Source organism: Arvicanthis niloticus, chromosome 12 (genome assembly GCF_011762505.2).
Source record: "Arvicanthis niloticus isolate mArvNil1 chromosome 12, mArvNil1.pat.X, whole genome shotgun sequence".
In the NCBI taxonomy this organism is placed as follows: domain Eukaryota; kingdom Metazoa; phylum Chordata; class Mammalia; order Rodentia; family Muridae; genus Arvicanthis; species Arvicanthis niloticus.
The window spans coordinates 75,293,382-75,315,261 of NC_047669.1; the positions used below are offsets into that span (position 1 = coordinate 75,293,382).

At 48.8% G+C, this 21,880-nt stretch overlaps 1 protein-coding gene across 2 annotated transcripts; it reads left to right on the forward strand.

Annotated features, from left to right (window-relative positions):
* The first annotated feature begins 646 nt into the window (after positions 1–646).
* On the forward strand, positions 647–18,928 carry Chaf1b (chromatin assembly factor 1 subunit B). 2 transcript variants are annotated; one of them, XM_034515898.2, is made up of 14 exons: positions 647–760; positions 1,256–1,411; positions 1,969–2,101; positions 3,716–3,833; positions 4,117–4,220; positions 5,986–6,082; positions 7,411–7,495; positions 8,003–8,096; positions 10,053–10,122; positions 10,211–10,302; positions 12,542–12,704; positions 13,845–14,276; positions 17,028–17,119; positions 17,753–18,928. In XM_034515898.2, exons 2-14 carry the CDS (start codon positions 1,286–1,288, stop codon positions 17,863–17,865), a joined length of 1,719 nt encoding a protein of 572 aa, XP_034371789.1. In that variant the 5' UTR covers positions 647–760; positions 1,256–1,285; the 3' UTR covers positions 17,866–18,928. The 2 variants fall into 2 exon arrangements, with proteins under 2 accessions (XP_034371789.1, XP_034371786.1); XM_034515895.2 differs by having other exon boundaries at positions 17,028–17,137; positions 17,753–18,012.
* The last annotated feature ends 2,952 nt before the right edge of the window (positions 18,929–21,880 follow it).

The window sequence follows — 21,880 nt, forward strand, 5'->3', positions numbered from 1 at the left end:
CACATCACTAAGAGAGGGCAAAGACACTGCTCTTTTATTGACATTTTGAAACTCCAGAGGTCATTTCGGGATATTTGGTGGGGCAGGACAGTTCTAAAATATTCACGGCGTGGGTGACTGTTATTTGGCTATATTGGATGAGTCTCAAAGTTTCCCATTTGTCCTATAAGAAATGTTATATATCTTGGTTTTTGTTTAGTCCAGGCTAGCCTGGAACTCTCTGTAGCTAAGGATAACCTTGCGCTTAGGGTCCTCCGGGGGTGTGCTGTAGATCACCAGCAGGGGCTGGTGACAGAACTGCAGCTGTTGGCTAGCGCGCTATCAGCTGACTGCTCTTTCTAGACTGTAAATTCCCGGCGGGCAGATCTGTCAGTTGAGCAAGTGGCACTCTCGCGTGGTAGGCAGGACATCCCACAATTCAGGTTAGCAGCCAACGCTGGGCCAGTCTGGGCTCCCCGGAGGCGCGGGGATAGGATTCCCGGTCCCGCCCAGCCGGAGCCACCAACCGAGACAGCTCCGCCCACTGGATAGGGGAGTCCAGAGCCCCGCCCACCGGAAGCCACGGTGCCGCGAGAGTGCCGCCCACATAGAGGAGGGATGCCCTGGAACCTCCCTACAAGAGACTTTGTCTCATGCCCCGCCCACGTGGAGGAGGAGCGCCCTGGAACCCCGCCCCCGAAGAGGCGTGGCCGGAGGCGTGGCCTGTGGCGCGCGGGAAGCTGCGGGAGGTGGCGGCTCCGAGTGGACCGAGTAGCTGTAGGTAAGTTCTTTGCTGATACCGGGTTTCCGCGTCTCTGGCTCGGGTCGGGCTGCAGCTGCCCGCCCGGGCCGCGGGTCCTGATCTCGGCGCGGGCGCAGGCGCAGGCGGAGGTCAGTTCGTCCCAGGCCGCAGTCCCCACTGGGACCTGGACTCGCGCGCCTCCCTCCAGGCCGGGTTGCGCCGCCCGCACCCGCGCTCTTCCCGCGAACCCCCTCCCTTGCCGCTCCCCGGGATGATTGCCTGTAACCCGGTACCGGTCCCTAAGACCCCACTTCGGCGCGATGCTCTGTGCTGCCCGGCCTCGCCCCCATCTGGGATGTTTGGTTTCTTTCTCTTCCGGAACCGTACACTGGTGGAAGTCTCTGTCTGCGCGAGCATTTTAGCTGAAGATTGCAGATGTCTGCGCCGTCGGCGTAGCCAACAGCTTCTTCGCTGATTGCTCGGCTCTCCCTTACTGTTTCAGGTCTCAGTTTAACTCTTTGCTAACCTTTCCAGCCTCCCGTTGCCTGGCGGAGACTCTGGAAGATGAAAGTGATCACGTGTGAAATCGCCTGGCACAACAAGGAGCCAGTGTATAGCCTGGACTTCCAGCATGGGGCAGCCTGGAGGATCCACAGGCTGGCATCCGCGGGGGTGGACACCGCGGTTAGGGTAAATGGACAGGCGGGAGGATACAGGGAGGTTCTACGTGGAGCACAAGTTTTCATTTCTTTGTTTAAAACTGAAGGCAGCAACTTAAGTCGGTTGGCCACCTAGTCCAGTATGCTAAGTTCTCAGGCCTGGGGTAAGCAAGGAATACTGGGAAGGTGAGCTTTCTTAATTAACATTTGCTACTTTGTTACAAGTGGGTTCTCAGTATTTTAGAATACTAAACTAGGAAGAACTCTGTGGTGCCGGCATGTACCCCCAATACCCATAAGGTACAGATAGAGGATCCGAAGTTCGAGATTCTCAGCAGTAGCGAGTTTGAAGCCAGCCTGGGCTACGTAAGACCTTGCTTCAAAATGGTAATACTGAACGTAGCTCCGTTTGCTCTAGAAAGAACTGGAAGGAGGGGAATAGCAGGTGCTGGTACTGATGGTATGCATTTTTGCTAATACTTCCTTCGATTTACAAAGTTTCAAAAAGGAAGTTGCATTTTCTATCAGAAAATAAGTAGTTATCTTGTGGCTAGTGTGTTTCTGCAATGTATGCTTTGCTGTCGACAGATCTGGAAGGTGGAGAAGGGGCCAGATGGGAAAGCCATTGTGGAATTCCTCTCCAATCTTGCTCGGCACACCAAGGCTGTCAATGTTGTGCGCTTTTCTCCAACTGGGGAGATTTTAGCATCTGGAGGAGATGGTAAGTATTGTATTTAACAATCCTTAAACCTGACTCTTATGCATCTCCAGTCTAACAGTGACATTTGAACTGGGGGTGACACAGGCCAGTGATCACGGCATGTTGGAGGCTGAGACAGGAGGACTGAGAATTCAAGGCTAGTCATGGCTAAATAGTAACTTTCTTTTCAAGGAAAGAAAATCAGACAATGAAATCTGAGCTGGTCATAGCTACTTCCCCATCTGCCTTTCAGATCACTTAACACATAACATTTTGGGAGAGTGTGTCAGAGTGGGAAGATGACGGGCACAGCATTACACTGTGAAGATATATCTGAAAATAGCCCTTTCTCCATTTGCCCCCTGCAGGCTGGCTGGGTGTGGTATATCTGTCAGCATCCCAGGGGCTTGTCTGGTTGTCATCACTGCATCTCTGTGTAATTAATGGGCTTTGGGAATGTTCTCAGAATTTGTGCCTGTTTGGGGTAGATTGATTTGTATTGTGCACCTGTGTTTAAATGAGATAAAAGAATACAGAAGCAGAAATCCTTATTCTGTACATTAAATACTCTTAAATACAGTAGGAAGTAAAACAAACCTTAGTTTTTGTTTGGAAAAAGAGGAATAGTTGCGTTCTGTGTCCTAATGCCCAGAATATGTGGGGTATGAGTGTGTACATGCATACATTGTGCACGCATATGATGTGCGTGCATTCACACATTCACACGGTGGAACAGTGTTGAGGGGGCTGTAGGCTGTCTCCTATGAGGTGGCCCTAGGGCCAGCATTTACAAAGTCCCTTAGCCTTGAAGACCGAAACCTCCCTTTAGTTGGCTCATGGAGATCTGTCCAGTCATCTCATCTTTAGCAGGCTCCATGGTGAGCTTAGGTAGCTAGGATTCCAGGTAGCTTTGAGTGAGCTTCTTTTGTCTGTGTTTCCTGCTTCCCTGTTCGCTGTCCTTTCTGGCCATGCTAAAAGGATCATGTTACACAGTGAGCCTATTGTCATCTCAGGAGAAACTGTTAGGTTTAGACCATTGCTATGTCAGGCTGAGATATCTGATGTGGCCATATGATACTGTGATGTAATATGTGGCTTACCGTGTCCAAGCCATAGAGCTGTAAGTGCTTTATGCAGGTTCCTACATTTGGTCCTCACAGGGGCATTGTGAGGTGGGTGTGCAGCAAGATGGAACTCCATAGGCACAATCTGCAGACCCTTGCCTTTTCTCTTCCTGGCCAGCCACCTATAAGTTGTTCTCTAGTTTCTCAGTGCGGTCAGTTATTTTGCCCAGAAGCTATGGTGATCCTAGGTGGGGTCTGTTATGCACTAGTGAAGTAAGCAAATTTACTAGTCTTGTTCAAATTCTTTGTGTTTTTCTGAGGTAGGGTCTCATGTAGCCCAGGATAACCTCAAACACACCATGTAAACTTGCACTTCGGATCCACCTGCCTCAGACTCCCAAGGGCCGGATTACAGCCATGCACAGCGGTGCGCTGTCCATATTCTTGGAAGTGACTCTTCATGGCCAGAGAGTGCATTGAACAACATAAAACATCCAGAACACCCTAAAAGTCCAGAAGCGAAGGAGGGCGTGGGAGGGCCTGGTTCACACTATACTGATTTACCTCACAGATGCTGTCATTCTCTTGTGGAAGATGAATGACAGCAAGGAGCCGGAGCAGACCGCCTTTCAGGATGAGGACGAGGCTCAGCTGAATAAGGAGAACTGGACTGTGGTAAAGACTCTGAGGTAACAGGGGAGGGACTGTGGCCTCAATCCATTTTTAATTAAAGGTATATTCTGCTTATTCTACTGTATTGTTTGTTTTTTGTTTTTTCGAGACAGGGTTTCTCTGTGTAGCCCTGGCTGTCCTGGAACTCACTCTGTAGACCAGGTTGGCCTTGAACTCAGAGAGCCTTCTGTCTCTGCCTCACTAGGGCATGTGCCACCACTGCCTGGTGACTTTGAACTCTTTGATAGCTTTTCTCTTTTTTGCAGTAATGATATTATCTCTTCTGTCTTCGGGCTCTAGGGGCCACTTAGAAGATGTGTATGATATTTGCTGGGCAACAGATGGGAATTTGATGGCTTCTGCCTCTGTGGACAACACGGTTATCATATGGGATGCCAGTAAAGGTGAGCTGTATATTTATTTTATTAACATTGTGTGTATATGTATGTATGCACACGTGCTGTGCCCATGAAATCCAGAACAGGTTGCCTGATCTGGAGCTGGAGTTGCAGGCAGTTGTAAGGCTCCCAGTCTGGGTACTAGGAACCAAGCTTGGGTCCTCTGTGAGAGCAGCCAGTGCTCTGACCTACTGAGCTCCAGACTGAGTGGTTTATTTTTGCTATTACGAGGAGGAAGGAGATAACAGGTTAGGGATGCTGGGTTGGGAACAGTTTTGGCAAAGGTCGAAACCCCGGCACTGCCCAGAGCTTCGTTAATTCATTCTGCCAGGGTTGGTCCCACACTTGTCTCCTTCTGTCTTTCAAAGTCTTTACTTGAGGAACTCAGGTCCCAGGGTCTCTGAGCCCATGTCTTGGATACTTTTCTATTGCTGTGATAAGCCACTATGACCAAGGAAACTTACAAAAGGAAGTACAAGGTGGTTTGAGTGTGCACGCCCATGGGAAGTAGTGTATTAGTGGCCTTGGTAGAGGAAGTGTGGCACTGTGGGGGTGGGCTTTGAGGTCCTATGCTCAGGTTCTGCCCAGTGCAAAAGAGGCCCTCCTCCTGGCTGCCTTTGGATCAAGATGTAGAACTCTGAGCTCCTCCAGTACCAAATCTGCCATGCCTCCCAACAAGATGATAATGGATTGAACCTCTGAAACCATAACATCTTTATAAGAGTTGCCTTGGTCATGGTGTCTCTTCACAGCAGTAAAACCCTAACTAAGACAGAAGTTGGTACCAGGGACTTGAATATTGCTGCGATAGACCTGACCATGCTTTTGTTTGGAAGAATGTGGAATTTGGGGCTTTGGTTTTGGGAGCAGTTGAATGCTTTTAGTGGGGTTTAATGGGCCATCCTAGTAGGAATACGGAAGACATTGTTGCTGAGGGGGATTTGAACTGTGGGGTCCTGGCTCTAGATGTTCCAGAGGAGAATTTTAGTTTGTGCCTAGAGACTATTCTGATATTTTGGTGAAGAATGAGGCTGCTTTTTGCCCTTGTTCAAAGAGTCTACCTGGGGCTAAGGTGAAGAGATTCATCAGACTAATTGCATTGACAGAAGAAGTCTTAGATTAACTAAGTTTAGACTCTGTCCTATGGTTCACTCTTAGGAGGAATGTTTTGATCAAGTGTAGCAAGCTTAGAAAGCAAAAATACAAAACGTGTGGGTCAGTGAGTGAAGGGACAGCAGGAAGTGGAATGGGGCTTACAGTTCAGAGGTATAATCCATTGTCACCATGGTGAGAAGCATGGATATAGGCAGACATGGTGCTGGAGAGGTAGCTGAGAGTTCTACCTCTTCCACAGGCAGCAGGAAGTGAATTTAGACACACTTCCTCCAATGAGACCACACCTCCTTTACATGGCCACACCTCCTAGTAGTACCAACTCCTTTGGAGCCTATGGGGGACATTTTCTTTCAAACCACCATATTACCCAACCCAGAGAACTAAACTGAGGTCTCTCATATCACGCCTACTTTCTCTAACCCACACAAGCCTCATGCTTGCTGTACATGCCTGGCTCTTGAGAGTCGTGATGGGGGATGGGGCTGTGTGGAATGACCTTTGGGTCTCCTGAGCCTGACTCAGGGTTTGAAACACAGCCTCTCTGGGACTGCCTGCCTGCAGAATGGCGGGCTGGAATTAGGAGACCGTGCTGAAGTGGCTTCTCCAGCATGCTTCCTGGACTTCTTGATAATAACTTCCTCATGCTTCTTTCTAGGACAGAAGCTTTCCATTTTCAACGAGCATAAAAGTTATGTGCAAGGGGTGACCTGGGATCCTTTGGGTCAATATATTGCGACCCTGAGTTGTGACAGGTTCGTAAGCAACGTGAACGTCTTTTGCAAATATTTTATCGCAACTTTTACTAAGGGGTTGACAGTCCTGCTTTGCTTTCTTCTCCTGATCTGCTTATTCTGACAAGACAGGAATTAGCGACTAATTAGGCCAGGTGCCTTGTGCAGAGCTGACACCAGTGAATCTTTATTGATGGGTGAATTGATGTAGAAAGAACTCTTGTGTTTGCCTGCATGTGCGTCTTTGCACCAGGTGTGTCCCTGGTACTCGTCAAGGCCAGAAGAGGGCATTGGATCCCCTGTAGCATAGTGGGTGCTCTTAGCCACCGATGCTTCTCTCCACTCCATTAGGAAGACCCTCTCAGTGCTAGGATTCCAGGATGTCCTGGTTATTCGGTGCTAGAGACTGAACACAGGTGTCTTGTCTGCTCGGCAAGTGCTCAGCAGCTAGTTAGACCCCCCGTCCTCAACTGCTTTTAATTTAAAAATTGAATTTAATATGGCCCTGAAATAAAAGCAATATGTAAGGGTTGGGGTTTGTTTACTGTAGTGCTCCTGTTATTTTCTGAGGGCTGTGCATTCTCTGATGTCTCACTGAGGCACTTGAGAGCAGTTTGGTTTCTGGGAACTGGGAACTGGGTCTATAGCACCCAGAACAAGCCTGTGACTTGAGAGCCCGACTCATTTGTCGGTGTTTTCCATCTTTGCTCTTTTAGGAAGTGAGAGAAGCACCCCTATGTCTTACTGATCATGGCCCTGCCTCAGCCTTTCAATATCTCACTCTGTAACCAAGGCTGGCTTTGTACTCATGGTGATCCCCCTGCCTCAGCCTTTCAATATCTCACTTCATAACCAAGGCTGGCTTTGTACTCATGGTGATCCCCCTGCCTCAGCCTTTCAATATCTCACTTCATAACCAAGGCTGGCTTTGTATTCATGGTGAGCCCCCTGCCTCAGCCTTCTGTGTACAAGAATCACAGGTGTGAGTCACTATATCTGTCATTCCTTATTCCTATAAAGCCCTGTGAACAAGACTGTCCACACAAAACAAATGTCATTATTGTCACACAGGTTGCCATTGGGCCAAGTGTTTACGGCTCAAAATTGGGATTGACCTTGGTTATGGCTGAATTGTTTATTCAATGAGGAATACATAAGGGGAATGAAGTAAAAACATTTGCATGCTGTTTCCCCTCTATGGCATGCTCAGATGCCTGTTGCCTCCTCTTCGTTCCTCAGTGAAGTCTGGTCCAGCAGAGGCAGTGTGGCATCTGCAAACTTCAGTAGGTTGTTACTGTGTGAGACCCAGTTTCCATGCTGGGATGGAACTCACACCTCTCTTTCTTCAGGGTGCTGCGGGTCTATAGCACCCAGAAGAAGCGTGTGGCTTTCAACATTTCAAAGATGCTCTCTGGACAAGGGCCTGAAGGAGAGGTAGGAAGTTCTTATTATTATTTCATAGGTGCACATATGAGTTGTGTGTGTGATGTGTGCGTACACGAGTGTGTCTTTGGTATGTATGTATGTATGTATGTATGTATGCATATATGTGTGGTATTCATGTTTGGGCACATGTGTGCAAGAATATGTGTGTGTTCCTGTGTGTGTGTTGTAGTGCGAGTATGCATACAGGAATGTGCACACACGTGTTACAGAGTGCTTATAAAGGCCAGGAGTCAGTTCCTTCAGTACACTGTATGGGTCCTAGGAACTCAGGTTCCCAGGCTTGGCCTCAGAGCCATTCACCAGCCCAGCATAAAATATCTCTCCATTTGAGATCTGGTGAGTCATGGCGTCCTCCTTGCCGCTGAATCATGGCACTTGGACAACCTGTGGGCCAACTGATGAGGACTTGGACTGACTTGTTGGCACGCCAGTTCTAAGTGGTGAGCCTTTGTGGAGTGAGCTGCTTTCAAATGACTTCAAGCTCTGTTACCACAGGCAAGAAGTTTCCGGATGTTTCACGATGACAGCATGAAGTCGTTCTTCCGAAGACTCAGTTTTACTCCTGATGGATCTTTGCTCCTCACGCCAGGTGTGTCTGATGGCATGTGACATATAGGGATGTGGTGGCACCACAGGGACGTCTCTGTTCCTGTTCTGTGACACTTCAGCTCGTGCAGGTGTGAGCGGAGTGGTGGTACAAGCCTTCTACCAACCCACTACATCCTGTTTGTTCTCTGAGTCATGGTCTCATGTAGCTCAGGCTGGTCCGGAACTTATGTAGCTGAGGATGATCCTGAACTTCTGATGGTCCCATCCCTGCTTCCTGAATGCTGGGATTATAAGTGTGTAGCCCAGGCCTGGCTGGGAATGTATAACTTTCATATGGTAAAAGTGTAGCTGACTAAATCGGTAGACACAAAATGGAAGCGGCACCTGATACAATGTATCCTATACAGCGGCCTTCTCAATTGGCAAGAAAACAAAACACAAAAGAAGACAACCTGAAAGAAAAAATGAGGACTTAGCTGAAGCTCATTAGTCAAGTGCTTGTCTCATCTCGGGTCAAGCCTTAACACCACAAATAGATCAATGAACCAGTAAAGACAAGGTACAGATTACATCCAGGAACAGGTTCTGACGCCCGGGAACAGACAAATGCAGAACTAAACTGGGTGACAATTTAGATGTTGCTATTCTGTTCAGGTTGGAAAAAAAAGTAACAGTTCCCAGCACAGCTGAGCCAGAGGTGGGTATTGCCTGGGAATGTGGCTTGTTTAGCATGCAGCCTGGTAACACCATCCAATCCCTGGGTCTTGCAGCTGAGACACAATTCCTTAGCAAGGAAATCACAGGAATTTCTAGGTGAATATGTTAGCTACACATGGTGGCATTTGCCTATTATTCAACACTTGGCGGGCGGAGGTGGGAAAAGACCGATACCGTCTTTGGTTCTGTAGTAAGACCAGCCTGGGATGCGTGAGACCTTGGCTCAAACAAACAAATCAAAACCAAACAAATAAAACCAGCCAACCTCCCCACCCAAACCAAAATCCCTAAAGGCCCCAGATTAGTACTTTTCTGCAGAGGACAGTGGTTTTCTGCTAGTAAGTACTACAGAGTGACCAAAAGAGAGGGTCTTAGCGCTGCAGGGGCTGACTTTTATGAACTGTTGACAGGACAAGCAAATAGGGAACATGCAAGTCTCTAATCTTACAGCAAATGAAAAGACCACTGTGTGGGAGTGTGTGTACCTGTGTGTGTCCAGGGAGACGGAACCAGCCTTGACTTGTCACAGTGGGATAGTGGGAAGGGGTGGGTCTTGGATAGTTGTATGCAAAAGCAAGAGTAGAGTCCTCCCTTGTAGTTCCAGAATGGTCACATGTTAAGATGGCATGTGTAGGGGGCTGGAGAGAGATGGCTCAGCTGTTAAGAGCACTGACTGTTCTTCCAGAGGTCCTGAGTTCAATTCCCAACAACCACATGGTGGCTCACAACCATCTGTAATGGGATCCAGTGCCCTCTTCTGGTGTGTCTGAAGACAGCGACAGTGTGCTCACATCAAAATAAATAAATCTTAGGGGAACAAAAAAAGATGGCATGCGTATGTTTTATACCATGTGACAGGTCCTGCTGGAGGCTGCAGCGTGGGCTAGGTCTCCTGACAACTGGAAGGCTGGTTCAGAGGGCTGGGCAGCCAAGACCTGAGTGCTGGGAACAGACTGGGAGGCTCACATGCTGGCAGCTGGAGCCAGCCACAGGGCTCCATCAGCTAGAGCTGTCTCTGTTCTCCAGCACAGGATTTTATAAGGGAAAACCCCTGGCCTGGGGCCCTCACTCAGGTGGAGGTGACAGGCAGTAGGACTGGAGCAGAGAGTGGGGCCACACAGAGGGAGCACTTGTGTTTGTTTCTGTCACAGATGCCCTGTCAGAGTTTACCGCTTGAGGGGAGGATGTTTTGCAAGCTGGACTGGAAGGCTTGTGAGCTTTTGCTGGCAAACAAAAATGTGACTGTGGCTCTTTCTTCCCCTCCCCCACCCCTCCGCAGCCGGATGTATGGAGTCTGGTGAGAATGTGACAAACACCACCTACGTGTTCTCCAGAAAACACCTGAAAAGGTACACAGATGCAGGACTGTTCCCGTCTTGCCCCTTTTGCCTCTGACGAGCACCGGTCCCTGTTGCTAACCTGTGCTCACCCTCACAGGCCGATTGCCCACCTTCCGTGCCCTGGAAAAGCCACGCTTGCTGTCCGCTGCTGTCCTGTCTACTTTGAATTGAGGCCGGTGGCGGAAACAGGTACCATTGGCTGTCCTGTGGGGGAAAACTATGTGGATTTGTCAAAGGTTTTCAATTTTGTTCACTGTAGCATATAAAAATAATGTATTTCTGGGGGCGCCGTGTGATATTTGGTGTGTATGTAATGTAATATTTGTTGTGAAAACATCAAGTCCTTCTCTTAGTCCTTTTGACATCCATATTCATATGTAGTGTCCCACGATGCATAGTGTGTCTTGTCTCTCACTGTCCAGAATACACTTTCTTTTTTTAAAAAAATATTTATTTATTTATTTGAATACACTGTAGCTCCAGACACAGAGATTTAGTGAGAACAATTATAACTGCTTTCTCTTTCTCTCTCTCTTTCTCTCTCTCTCTCAAGGTTTGCTTATTATATGTATATGATTACACTGTAGCTATCTTCAGACACATCAAAAGAGGGCATCAGATCCCATTACAGATGGTTGTGAGCCACCATGTGGTTGCTGGGAATTGAACTCAGGACCTCTGGAACAGCAGTCAGTGCTCTTAACCACTGAGCCATCTCTCCAGCCCCGCAGAATACACTTTCTCATCTACAGCAATGTTAAAAAGTACATTAGTACCAACTTATTTTCCCACTAAGCTTTTCGTTCTTACGTGGCTTTTTGGGACAGGGTCAGGTTGACTTCAGACTCTGTCACATATGAGAAGATGACCTGACAATGGGGTCTTACGCATGCACCACCACATCTGGTTTTGGGTGGTGCTGAGGATTAAACCCTGAGTCTTGCATGCTAAGCCAGGACCCTGCCGACTGGACTGTCCCCATCCCTCCGTCTTCCTTTTGTGTGTCTGAACTTTTAATCTTGTGCTGTACAAAAATACTATGCCTCAAACAAGCGTTGGGTTTTCAGTTCTCGTCAATGTTCTTGAAGTTTGTTCTGGGATGTAGTTATGTTACTTTTAAGGTTCATTAGGTAGGACCAGGCAGCATCTTGTTCATGACACACCTTACACCCTGAAGCAAGGCCTCCTGTATATTAACTGATGCCCCAGGCTGTGAAGTGTCCCTGGACCCCATGCTGCCGTGCATGCCTCCTCCTACGAGGCTCTTTCTCAGCCTGTTCCAGTCAGCACTAAGCTGACAACTCACCCACCACCTGATCTTCCTTAGCTATTAGGACTCCCAGCCTCTCAGCGGGGAGTTTTCTAGGATATGCCTAGAATCTCTGCCTTCCGTGGGCCTGCCAGGTCCCCTCTCAGGATCATTGTATCTTGCCATCTGCTGCCCAGTTCTGGAAATCTGCTGTGCACCTACTTGGCCTAGTATAGCAGGGAAAGGAAATCTGGTCCCTGTTTTCTCCATGATAGAAGCAGACACTACTTTAAACTCTTAAATCCTTCATGTAAATGATATCAGTAACTCGTCAGAGCTCTAAAAACATTAGTTGAGCAGCTATGGTGGTTCACACCTGTTATCCCAGCACTTGGGAGGCCGGCCCGGGAGGCTTGCCCTGAGTTTGAGGTTCATTTGGGCTGTATGGGGAATTACAGGCAGCCTGGGCTAAAGAATGAGATACACACACACACACACACACACACACACACACACACACACACACTCCTACAAAAAGCAAAGGATCACTTGGTAGTGTTCCTAAATGAAGCCATTTTTCTGTCAGAAAGCTGTACTTAGTTCATGACACTCAGAAGTTTTTGATCACTCGTCGGACCTCGTTCATTCCTGTGTCGATGTGAGAACTGATTTTTTTTTCCTTTTTGGGTTTTTTAAGATGGTTTCTCTATGTAACAGCCCTGTCTTTCTTGGAACTCATTCTGTAGACCAGGCTGGCCTCAAACTCACAGAGATCTGCCTGCCTCTGCCTCCTGAGCGCTGGGATTAAAGGTGTGTGACACCTGCTTGAATTCTTTATTTTTTTTCTCTTATTATTACGTGCAGGCGTGTGTGTTGGGGTTGCACTTGCGAGCTCAGTGCATGTGTACAGGTCAGAGGACAACTTGTAGCCCTCAGTTCTTCCACACGTGGGTCCTGTGAATCAAACTCATGTTGGCAGGCTTGGCAGCAGGTGCCTTTACCTGCTGATCCATCTCGCCAGCCCGGGGACTGAATTCTTCTGTATGGTTTACAGAAAACTAGCTTTTAGTGGCCTGGCATTTCCTTCCCCGGAGGAGAGAACTTGGTGAGACTGGTTCTCGCCTTTGGGAGCTCTGGTTTTGTAACCTCACTCACCTTGTCGTCCCCCCACACCCACAGAGAAAGCATCAGAGGAGCCCAGCCCCGAGCTGGTGAGCCTGCCCTACCGTATGGTGTTTGCAGTAGCCTCCGAGGACTCTATATTGCTGTATGACACGCAACAGTCTTTCCCATTTGGCTATGTGTCTAACATCCATTACCACACCCTGAGTGACATTTCCTGGTGAGTAACAGGGGTATGGAGGTTAGACCTCTGAGCCAGGGAATAGTTTGTTTCCACAGATCTCACATTTGGTCTTATTTCCATGAAGGAGCTTTTATTAAAATGGAAGCCACTTTGCGTGTGTTGCGTGTGTTGCGTGTGTTGCGTGTGTTGCGTGTGTTGCGTGTGTGTGTGTGTGTGTGTGTGTGTGTGTGCCACAGCATTCACGGAATAATCAAAAACAGCTTATAGGGTTGTGTCCTCCCCTTCCACCACAGGTTCCAAAGATCTGAACTCAGGTCATCAGGCTTGTGCACAAAACACTATGACCTGCTGAGCCGTTTCTGCCCAGCAGTGAGTTCTGGTGCCAAGCACATGGCCCTGTGGGGTGAAGCAAGTCAGCAAATCCCAGTGAGCTTCAGGGAGGCTCAGGGGACTTTTTGGTCAAAAACCTTATCTGCCAGTATTGCTCGACATAGTTGTTCCTCTGATGCCTTTTGTCCCTGAAGACTCCATTGCCTTGGGCTCACTGGTACTCTAGCAAGGCTGGCCACTCACCCAAGTCCCATGTAGCTCAGGGTGGCCTCAACTTTACCATGTGCTTGAGATGACCTTGAAATCCCGACTGTCCAACTTCTTCCCATGTGCAATGAGAGGTGTGCACCAACATGCCCAGTTCACACTTGGCACTGAACCCGAGGTCTTGTGTGTGCCAACATGCCCAGTTCATGCTTGGCACCAAACCCGAGGTCTTGTGCACACCAGGTAAGAGCTCTACCAACTGCAATACCTCTGTAGGTCTCTTGTTTTTCTTTAAATTTCTTTATATAAATATTTTTATTTAGTGTGTGTATGTGTGGGGGGTAGTGTGTGTGCTACAGCTCACATATGGAGGTCAGAGGACAACTCTAGGGTAGACTCCGGTCACCTCACACGGCACCCAGGAGTGGAGCTTTGTCACCAGGCTTAAACAGAAGGCACCCATACCGACTGACCCTGAATTTATTTTTTATGTTGGGAAAGATTTACGTTGAGAGGAGGGTACAGAGATCAAGAAAAACCTGAGGTTGGTGCCAGCTCCCTGACTGGCGAGGGAAGGGCAAACTGTGTTCTGCAGACATCAGTTGAACTTCTGCCTTCTTTCTTGTTCTGGGGACACAGGTCCAGCGATGGGACCTTCTTGGCTGTTTCCTCCACGGACGGTTACTGCTCATTTGTGACCTTTGAGAAAGGAGAACTTGGCGTACCTTTGAAAGAGAAGCCAGTTTTGAGCATAAGAACTCCTGACACAGCGAAGAAAACCAAGAACCAGACACAGCAGGGATCTTCGCCAGGATCCAGATCAGTCGAAGGAACTCCCAGCAACAGAATCCAAGACCCCAGCAGTCCCTGTACCACCCCCTCACCAACCACACAGTCTCCAGCTCTGTCTGCCATCAAAGACAGTCCCTCCGCTATCCCGGCTGGCAAAAGCTCCTTGCCAAGGCCTTCTGAGGAGAAGACCCTGCAGCCTTCTAGTCAAAACATAAAAGCCCCACAACCCCGCAGGATCACTCTGAACACGCTGCAGACTTGGGGCAAGACAGTCCCCCGGTAAGAGCATGTGATAAAACAAGAGTGTCGCTATGAAATGGGCCCCCACATAAGCAAATATTGAAGGTTCCACCTCCTTCCTTCTGAACCTGCATTTCTACCTGGGGTGAAGCCTAGCGTCTTCCCGTGATTCCGTGGGATAGATGGGGTGCTGTCAGGTCTTGGGACTTTTCAGAGCCTTGCCTCCCAGCTCCCCTGTCAAGTTCCCAGAGCACACTCTGCCCTTTGAGATCTCCACGCTTGCTTCCTGGGGGAAGGAAGCCTTGGATACATACTCCCAGTGACATTAGACTCCTCCTGAGACCCAGTTGATTATGTCTTCTCTCTTCCTGGTCATTGTGACCCCTGGCCCCCATAGTATTGTCTGGCAGGGGTTTGTGTCCTCTTGGGTTGTAAGCCTACAGGACAGGAAGTGCCCCCTTTTTCAGCTCAGTCCTGCTCAGTGGCACCAGACACCTCCTGGCACATAGGAAATGAGGGGAACACTACATCTGGAGGCTTTCTGACACGGTGACTAAATGCCTGAAGTAATCAACTTAAGAGGAGGAAAGCTTACTTTGGCTTACAGGTTGCACAGTTAATTGTCTCATTGCTCTGGGTGAGCGAGTACAGGGTGGCAGGTGTGTGCCGCAAAGGAACGAGTGTTAGGCATGTTTACCTCATGGACAGGAGGGTAGCACGGGGAAAAGGGGCCAGTGTCCTTGTGTCCCCTTTAAGGGCATCCTCAGTGACTTAACGTCATCTCCTAGATCAGCGGTCCTCAACCTGCAGGTCAGGACACCATAGGGGTCACGAATCAGATAATTCTGCATATCAGATACTTTATAGTTCTTAACAGCAAAATTGCAGTTATTAAGTAGCAATGAAATAATTTTGTGGTTGGGATACATTGGTGGTTTTTGTTTGTTTTTTGAGACAGGTTTTGTTTTTTGTTTTTGTTTGTTTGTTTTTTCCCCAATGTGTAGCCCTGACTATCCTGGGACTAGCTATGTAAACCTGGTTGACCGCAAACTCAGAAGTCTACCTGCCTCTGCCTCCCCAAGTTCTGAGACTAAGGCATGTACCGCCACCACCGGCCAGCTCGTTGTGATATTTTGATAGGCGTGTACATTGTATGCAGGTCAAGTCAGAGCCTCTCTCATCCCTGCCCTTACTCCAGCCTCAGCAGTTGTTTCAGCCTCTGTGAGACTAACCCAGGTGGAATGATGCTAGCTATCCCAAACACTTCTGAGGCTGAGGCAGGGAACTGAGTCGGGGGTGTCCTGAAATGATGCTAGCTATCCCAAGCACTTCTGAGGCTGAGGCAGGGGACTGAGTCGGGGGTGTCCTGAGCCACAGGTTAGTTCCAGACCAGCCTGGGCACTCACAGGACCCTGTCTCAGTCTCCCATATCCACACACAGGAAAAGTCTACGAGAGCAGCCTTTCTGACCCCTCATCTGAGGGAGAGCATGTGTTCCTTTCTGGGCCTGCTTCTGTACTGAGCGTGTCCTCTTAGCTTATCCACAGACACAAATGGGAGGATTCCCTCCGTCTTTCATGGCCGGGCAACGCCTGCCCACGTCCTTCTGCACCAGCAGGTTTTCCTTCCTTCTGCATCGTTGATGCGCAGTGGTCCCCCGACTCTGCACCTCCTATTGTACCTGTCTTCCTTCTTATTCTCTAGGTGGGGTGAGTGAGCTGGACGCACACTTCTTGTCCCCAGTTTCCTGCTGTGTACACTGAACTATCTTCAGACACTAGAAGAGTCTATCGGAATGATGATGGTTGTGAGCCACCATGTAGGTGCTGGGAATTGAACTCAGGACCTCTGTCAGAGCTGTCAGTGCTCTTAACCACTGAGCCATCTGTCCAGCCTGGGAATGCATTTGAAAATAATGTTGTATGTGCATATTTGCATGTGTGCACATACACACAGGTGCCTTTGGAGGCCAGAGAAGGGTGTTGGTTCTCTAGAGCTGTCTTCACAGTACCGAGTACTGCACTTAGGCCATCTGGTAGATCAGCAGGCAGATACTCTTACCTACTAAGTCGTCACTCAATTTCACCGTGTGGTGTTTTGTTTGGGGTCTTTTGTTATTGGGGTTTTTTGGGGGGGAGGTGGGAGGTAGGCGTGTGTGTGTGTGTGCGTGTGTGTGTGTGTGTGCGTGTGCGTGTGTGTGTTGAAACAGGGTCTTACCACATAGCTGTAACTATCTTGGAACTCATTTTCTAGGCAAGACTGGCCTTGAACTCATAGAGATCTGTCTGCCTCTACCTCCCTGAGTGCCGGGGCTAAAGGCGTGTACCTGGCTTAAGATGTGTTTTTTAAAACTCTATTTCTTTTCGGGGTGGGAAGGTATCTTTGAGATATTTTTGGCATTCAATTGATTTTCTTGATTTTTTTTTTGTTTGTTTGTTTTGTTTTGTTTTGAGCCATTTACCAAGTTCTTCACAGTTGTAACTTTAAAAAGAAGACACTGGTTGTCGGGAAGCAAAGTTCCAAATCTAAAAAGGGATGGCGTGTGTTTCTGGTCCGCACTCGGCCAGGTGTGCAGCGGACGCCTAGTCAGCAGAGCTCAGCTCTTGAATGTGACCGGGTGACTTGCGGAGCCTCCCATCAGAGGCAGGCAGCAGGACAGTTGAGGCCCTGCGGGACCTGCTCTGTAGGGAAATGAGTGCTCTTTCTTTGCCGCTTTGAACCTTGGCTTTGTACCTAAACAGCCCCTTTGATGCTAACAAGCAGTTCAACCTTTTACTTTTTTTAATCTAGGAGAATAAATTTAACACCATTGAAGGCAGACACTGTGCCAAATCCACTGCCCAGTAGTGGGACCGCCCCCTCCACAGAAGAGGTCCAGTCTGGTAAGGGAGGGGTTGGAGGTATGTTCTATTGGAAGCTAACCCTCCTGATTTTAGGTCAGCTCTGGGAAGGCCAGCGTGTCTTTTTGAGACTGTCATTTGGACATACTGGTGGCAGTTTGCCTTGGCAGGGAGAAAAGTGACCCTGTGCACTGAGCAGTAGCAGTTTCTGGGGGGATGGGTCTCCCCACTTCACAACAGCTGGTGTTTATTGGGGGAGGGACTAGTATTGTAGGGCAATTAATAACATCCCTGGTGCCATTTTTTTTTTTTTAAATTTTGGTGTTTTGCCTACGTGTATGTCTGTTCAGATCCCCTGGAAATGGAATTACAGATGGTTGTGAGCTGCCATATGTGTGCTGGGAACTGAACTCAGGTCCTGTGGAAGAATAGCCAGTGGTCTCAAACGCTGATGCCACCCACCTCTTACCCTGTCACATCCGCAGCTGTCACAGACATTGCCTGTGTCTTGACATGCAGTCACCTCGGCTGAGAACCAGCTGTGTGGATCCATTCCGTGTAGTGGTACTGGATCTCACCGGGCCACTTGCGCCTCTTCTTGCCTCTGTTCTTCCTGTCACCCTGACTCACAGAAGCCTTCACTGCTTCCTAACCTTACGTCTGTTAACGTTTCAGAGATTCCTGGAGAGCCCCAAGATGAGCCTCCTGAACTTAAAAGACCCAGGCTCGAGGAACATGAAGGAGATACCCAAATCCTTGCCCCTGATGAGACTTCCAAGTCTGCCTGAGGCCTGCTATGGCCGGGCACCCGTGGGCAGAGGAGGCGCGGCCAGAGCTCGAAGGCTGCTGATGGTGATGGCAAATAAACAGTCGTGAATTGGTTCACATTAAAAAAGTGTGTGTGCTGACTTTGCTGCAGCAGCCTGGGTACCCTTGTGCAGTCACCCTTCCCACCGGTCTCTGCGTGTTGTGCTAGGCAGAGGCCTCTTTGATGAGTTTCTGAGACTGGGAAACCTGATCTGCACCTCAGTCCCTTCACTTGACAGACTTCACACGCTTGGATACTGGAGGAGAAGGCCAGGAGAAAAGACAGGCCATCTGTCCTAGAGATGAGAAATTCAAGTGGGAGCATGCAGTGCTCCCAATGGCCACTGGAGGGCACTGTGCCCACTGACTGCTCAGAGGGCTTGCATAGCCCTCAGTCTGAGCCTGTCCTTGTGAAAGACCGAGCTAGAGTGGTCTCGCACACCTAGAGTGGTGGATCTGGTGGCTGCACCTCTGGATATCGGTTGGCTGGGCTCAGAAAACAAGATAACATCAGTCCATGTGTGGCTGTGTTTCACTTGTTCAGAGTCAGGTTCTGTGTGTGAGTCGAGCAGTTAGCACATACCCCAAGAGGCTCCAGGGTAACCAGCACTAAGAGCTACTATCCTTGAGGGGGCAACTGGAGGACACCCCACAGAAGGGCAAGTGGGATCTTTGACCTCAGTAATTCCATAACATATCCAGACGTAACTGCCGGAGGGACTCCACAGAACTGTTGGCAAGGGCGTACACAGACCTGGGTAGGTGCAGGCTCTGCTCCTGCCTGGATGGGGGATTCAGCCCTCAGCTACTGGAGCAGTTCCAACACCATGGGGGACAGATGCTTGTTCAGAGGAATTTAAATTTTTAAGAATGTTTGATATGGGGCTGGAGAGATGGCTCAGCAGTTAAAGAGCACTGATTGCTCTTCCAGAGGTCCTGAGTTCAATTCCCAGCAACCACATGGTGGCTCACAACCATCTGTAATGAGATCCGATGCCTTCTTCCGATGTGTCTGAAGAAAGCAATAATGTACTCATATACATTAAATAAATAAATATAAAAAAAAGAATGTTTGATATGAGTGTTTTGCCTGCATGTATGTATATCTATGTGAACCACATGGGTGTCCAGGAAGGCCAGAAAAGGGTATCTGATTCCCTGGAACAGGAATTACAGGAGCTGCTTGTGGGAAACTGGGAACTAACCTTGGATCCTCTGCAAAAGCAGCAGATGCCGTTAACCTCCGAACCATCCAGGGATTTGACTCCTAACTGCATCTAAAAACTCTGCAACTCGACTCAGAATTAGCTACCAACTAAGGCCAGTTCTGGGAACTGAGAGCAAATGCATGTGGACCAGCCTGGACCAGAGCCGTCTGTAGCCTAAGTCTGGCTGATGGGCCTCCTGGGTTGAGGAGAATCCCCCCCCCCCCCATCCCGGTGCCCCTGTGAGCATACATATGACCAAGGACGAGTGTAGGTCAATCTGTCCCTGCTGCTGATTGTCACACAGCAGGCTCCACAGCCCCACACAGCAGCCCATACTCAAGAGAATTCCACTTTTTTGCAGGCTAAACATCCCTGGGGAGAAGGGGCCCTTCAGATTTTCAAGCTGCCAAGCCACTGCACTTCCCTGGGTGGAGGAAACCAACTCTGCAGCCCAGGAGACAGACCCCTTGGAGCCACCGGGTGAGAGGCCCATTTGTTCTAAGGCCAACGCTGTCAGGGAGGAGGAGCCTGGAGAGGCCTGCTATGGAGGGGTGCTGCTTCCTGGTGTGCTCAGCCTGCTTTTTTTTATAGAACCCATGCCCCCCAGCCCAGGGATGCCATCACCCACAAAGAGCTGGGCCTGCCCCCATTATTCACTAAGAAGATGCCCTACAGCTGGATCTCATGGAGGCATTTTTTAAATCGAGGTTTCCTCCTCTCAGATGACCCTTATCAGGTTGACATAAACCCAGCCAGCACAGCGGCACAGTGAGGTGAGCAGCAGCTGGCTCCACAGCACTCAACGTCACACCTCAGGTTGGCTCAGCCTAAGTCCTGGCCAGCCAGCCGTGTATGGTGGCTTCCATGGCAGTCTGGGCACTTGCTCCTGGGGCCTCTGCATTCCCAGGGTCTCCTTTCATTTCTCCAGCCAGAGCTGGGTCCCGTAGCCTGAAGGCATTACTTTTTGTTGGCCTTACTTTCTCCTCTGCATGGCTGTCTGTATAATCCCTTCTGGTCAGCGTACAAAGCCAGTTAAATCAAGATCTGTTCTCTGTGTCCCCCATCCCTCTTCATGCACACATCCACTTACAGATGTAACCCCCAAAACATACCAATCTGTTATAAATGCTGATGTAAGTTTTAATAAAATATTAGAACATAGGTCACATACAAATATGCCCAATAAAAAAGATGTTTATTTTTAAAATCACAGAGCTTTCAACAGCTCAGAGAAAAGCAGTAAAGCATTGTAAGAGCCCCCGATGTCCCGTGGACTTCTGCCAGCTCTCCTTGTTGGAAGAAGACAGCAAAAAAGCCATTTTTGTCTTCTTTGTACTAATTATTATGGTGGTTTTTTTTTTTTTTAGACTGGATATTTCTATGTAGCCCCAGTTGTCCTTGAACTGACAGACGCGCCTGCTTCTGCCTCTTGAGCGGTGGGATTAGCAGCGTGCTCCACTGTGCCTGGCAGAAAGCCCTTCTATGGTGGTTATATTGATTGTAACTTGACAGGACCTAGGACAGACCTTTGGGCATGTCTGTGAGGGGGTTACGGGGTAGATTTATTGAGGTAGGAAGGGCCCCCCTAACATGGGCAACACCATTCTGAGGGCTTAGGGATCTTGGACTGAATCAAAAGGAGAAAAGGAGGGTCTAGAGAGATGGCTCAGTGGGTTACCCTAACCTTGACGACCTGAGTTTGATCCCCAGCGCCTCCCTGGATCAGACAGATGAGAACGATACACACACAATGAACAACCAGTAGAAAGGCGGGTTCCCAGCCGGTTCCTCTCCCTGTCCTTTGGTCAGTTGCCAGAGTTACATTCCATAGCAAGCAAGTCTACTTTCACTTTAATCCTTTCCCTGAGAAAATAAAGCATTCAGTGGCCATGAAACTCACCATCTGCATGAGGTCTGCCCAGAGTGGGCACCAAGGCTACTCACCAGCCGTCACCCAGATATCATCTCTTGTGATGCTTTTAAATTTAATATTTCGGGTACATTTTTCTTTCATTTCTTAAAAAAATGTGTGTGCACCTGTGTATATGTGTGGGCATGCGTATGCCACAGGGCATATGTGGAGGTCAGAAGACAACCTGTAAGAGTCTCCTATCACTTGGGTCCCAGGGATCGAACTCATGCCTTTGGGCTTGGCAGCAGACCACTTTAGCCACTGAGCCGGCCCACTGGCCTTCACTTTCCACCCTCTGTATCTACGCTCCCCTTGGGTCCTTTCTCTTCAACACTGGTCTTTTTACTTTCTGCTTTGTCCTTCAGAGAGTGATAAATCTTGGGTTCATCAGCAACCTTTCCTTCCTCTTCCTGTTCCTCTGTGAACTTTTATGTTTCCCTCCTAGAATGCTTGACTGGTAGTCCCCGAGGTACTTGCAGATAGGGTCAGAGTTTTGCCTCAGCCTTGGCCCCATCCAGCAGGGTTTGACACAGGAACTTTCCTGGCGTAGCTTCCTAAACAGGCTGTTGCTGTAGTTTGATTTTCTCTTTAAAATAAGAGGGAAAAAAAAAGAATTTTGTTGTTACATTTCCAATAGGTTGAGCATTGACTTCTTCCTTCAATGTTATTAGTTTTCATTTTATTTCAGGCTGTGCCTGTAATTTCCATTGCATGTCTTAGAAATTGTGTACATTTGGGAACAGGAGGGAGGGCTTAGCAGGTAAGAAGGAGCGTTGCTCTTACTGAGGGCCTGGATTCCGTTGCTAGTACCCACAACCTTCCCTAACTCCAGCTCCAGGAATCTGACACCCCTTCTGGCCTCTGTATCCAGCTGCA

What these genes read in the sequence shown, in the direction of transcription:
- Chaf1b (XM_034515895.2), top strand. Translation starts at nt 1,286, where the DNA reads ATGAAAGTGATCACGTGTGAAATCGCCTGGCACAACAAGGAGCCAGTG. An exon ending in GACAAGGGCCTGAAGGAGAG is followed by an intron (nt 7,496 to 8,002) that starts GTAGGAAGTTCT and finishes CTGTTACCACAG; the next exon opens with GCAAGAAGTTTCCGGATGTT. An exon ending in TCCAGAAAACACCTGAAAAG is followed by an intron (nt 10,123 to 10,210) that starts GTACACAGATGC and finishes TCACCCTCACAG; the next exon opens with GCCGATTGCCCACCTTCCGT.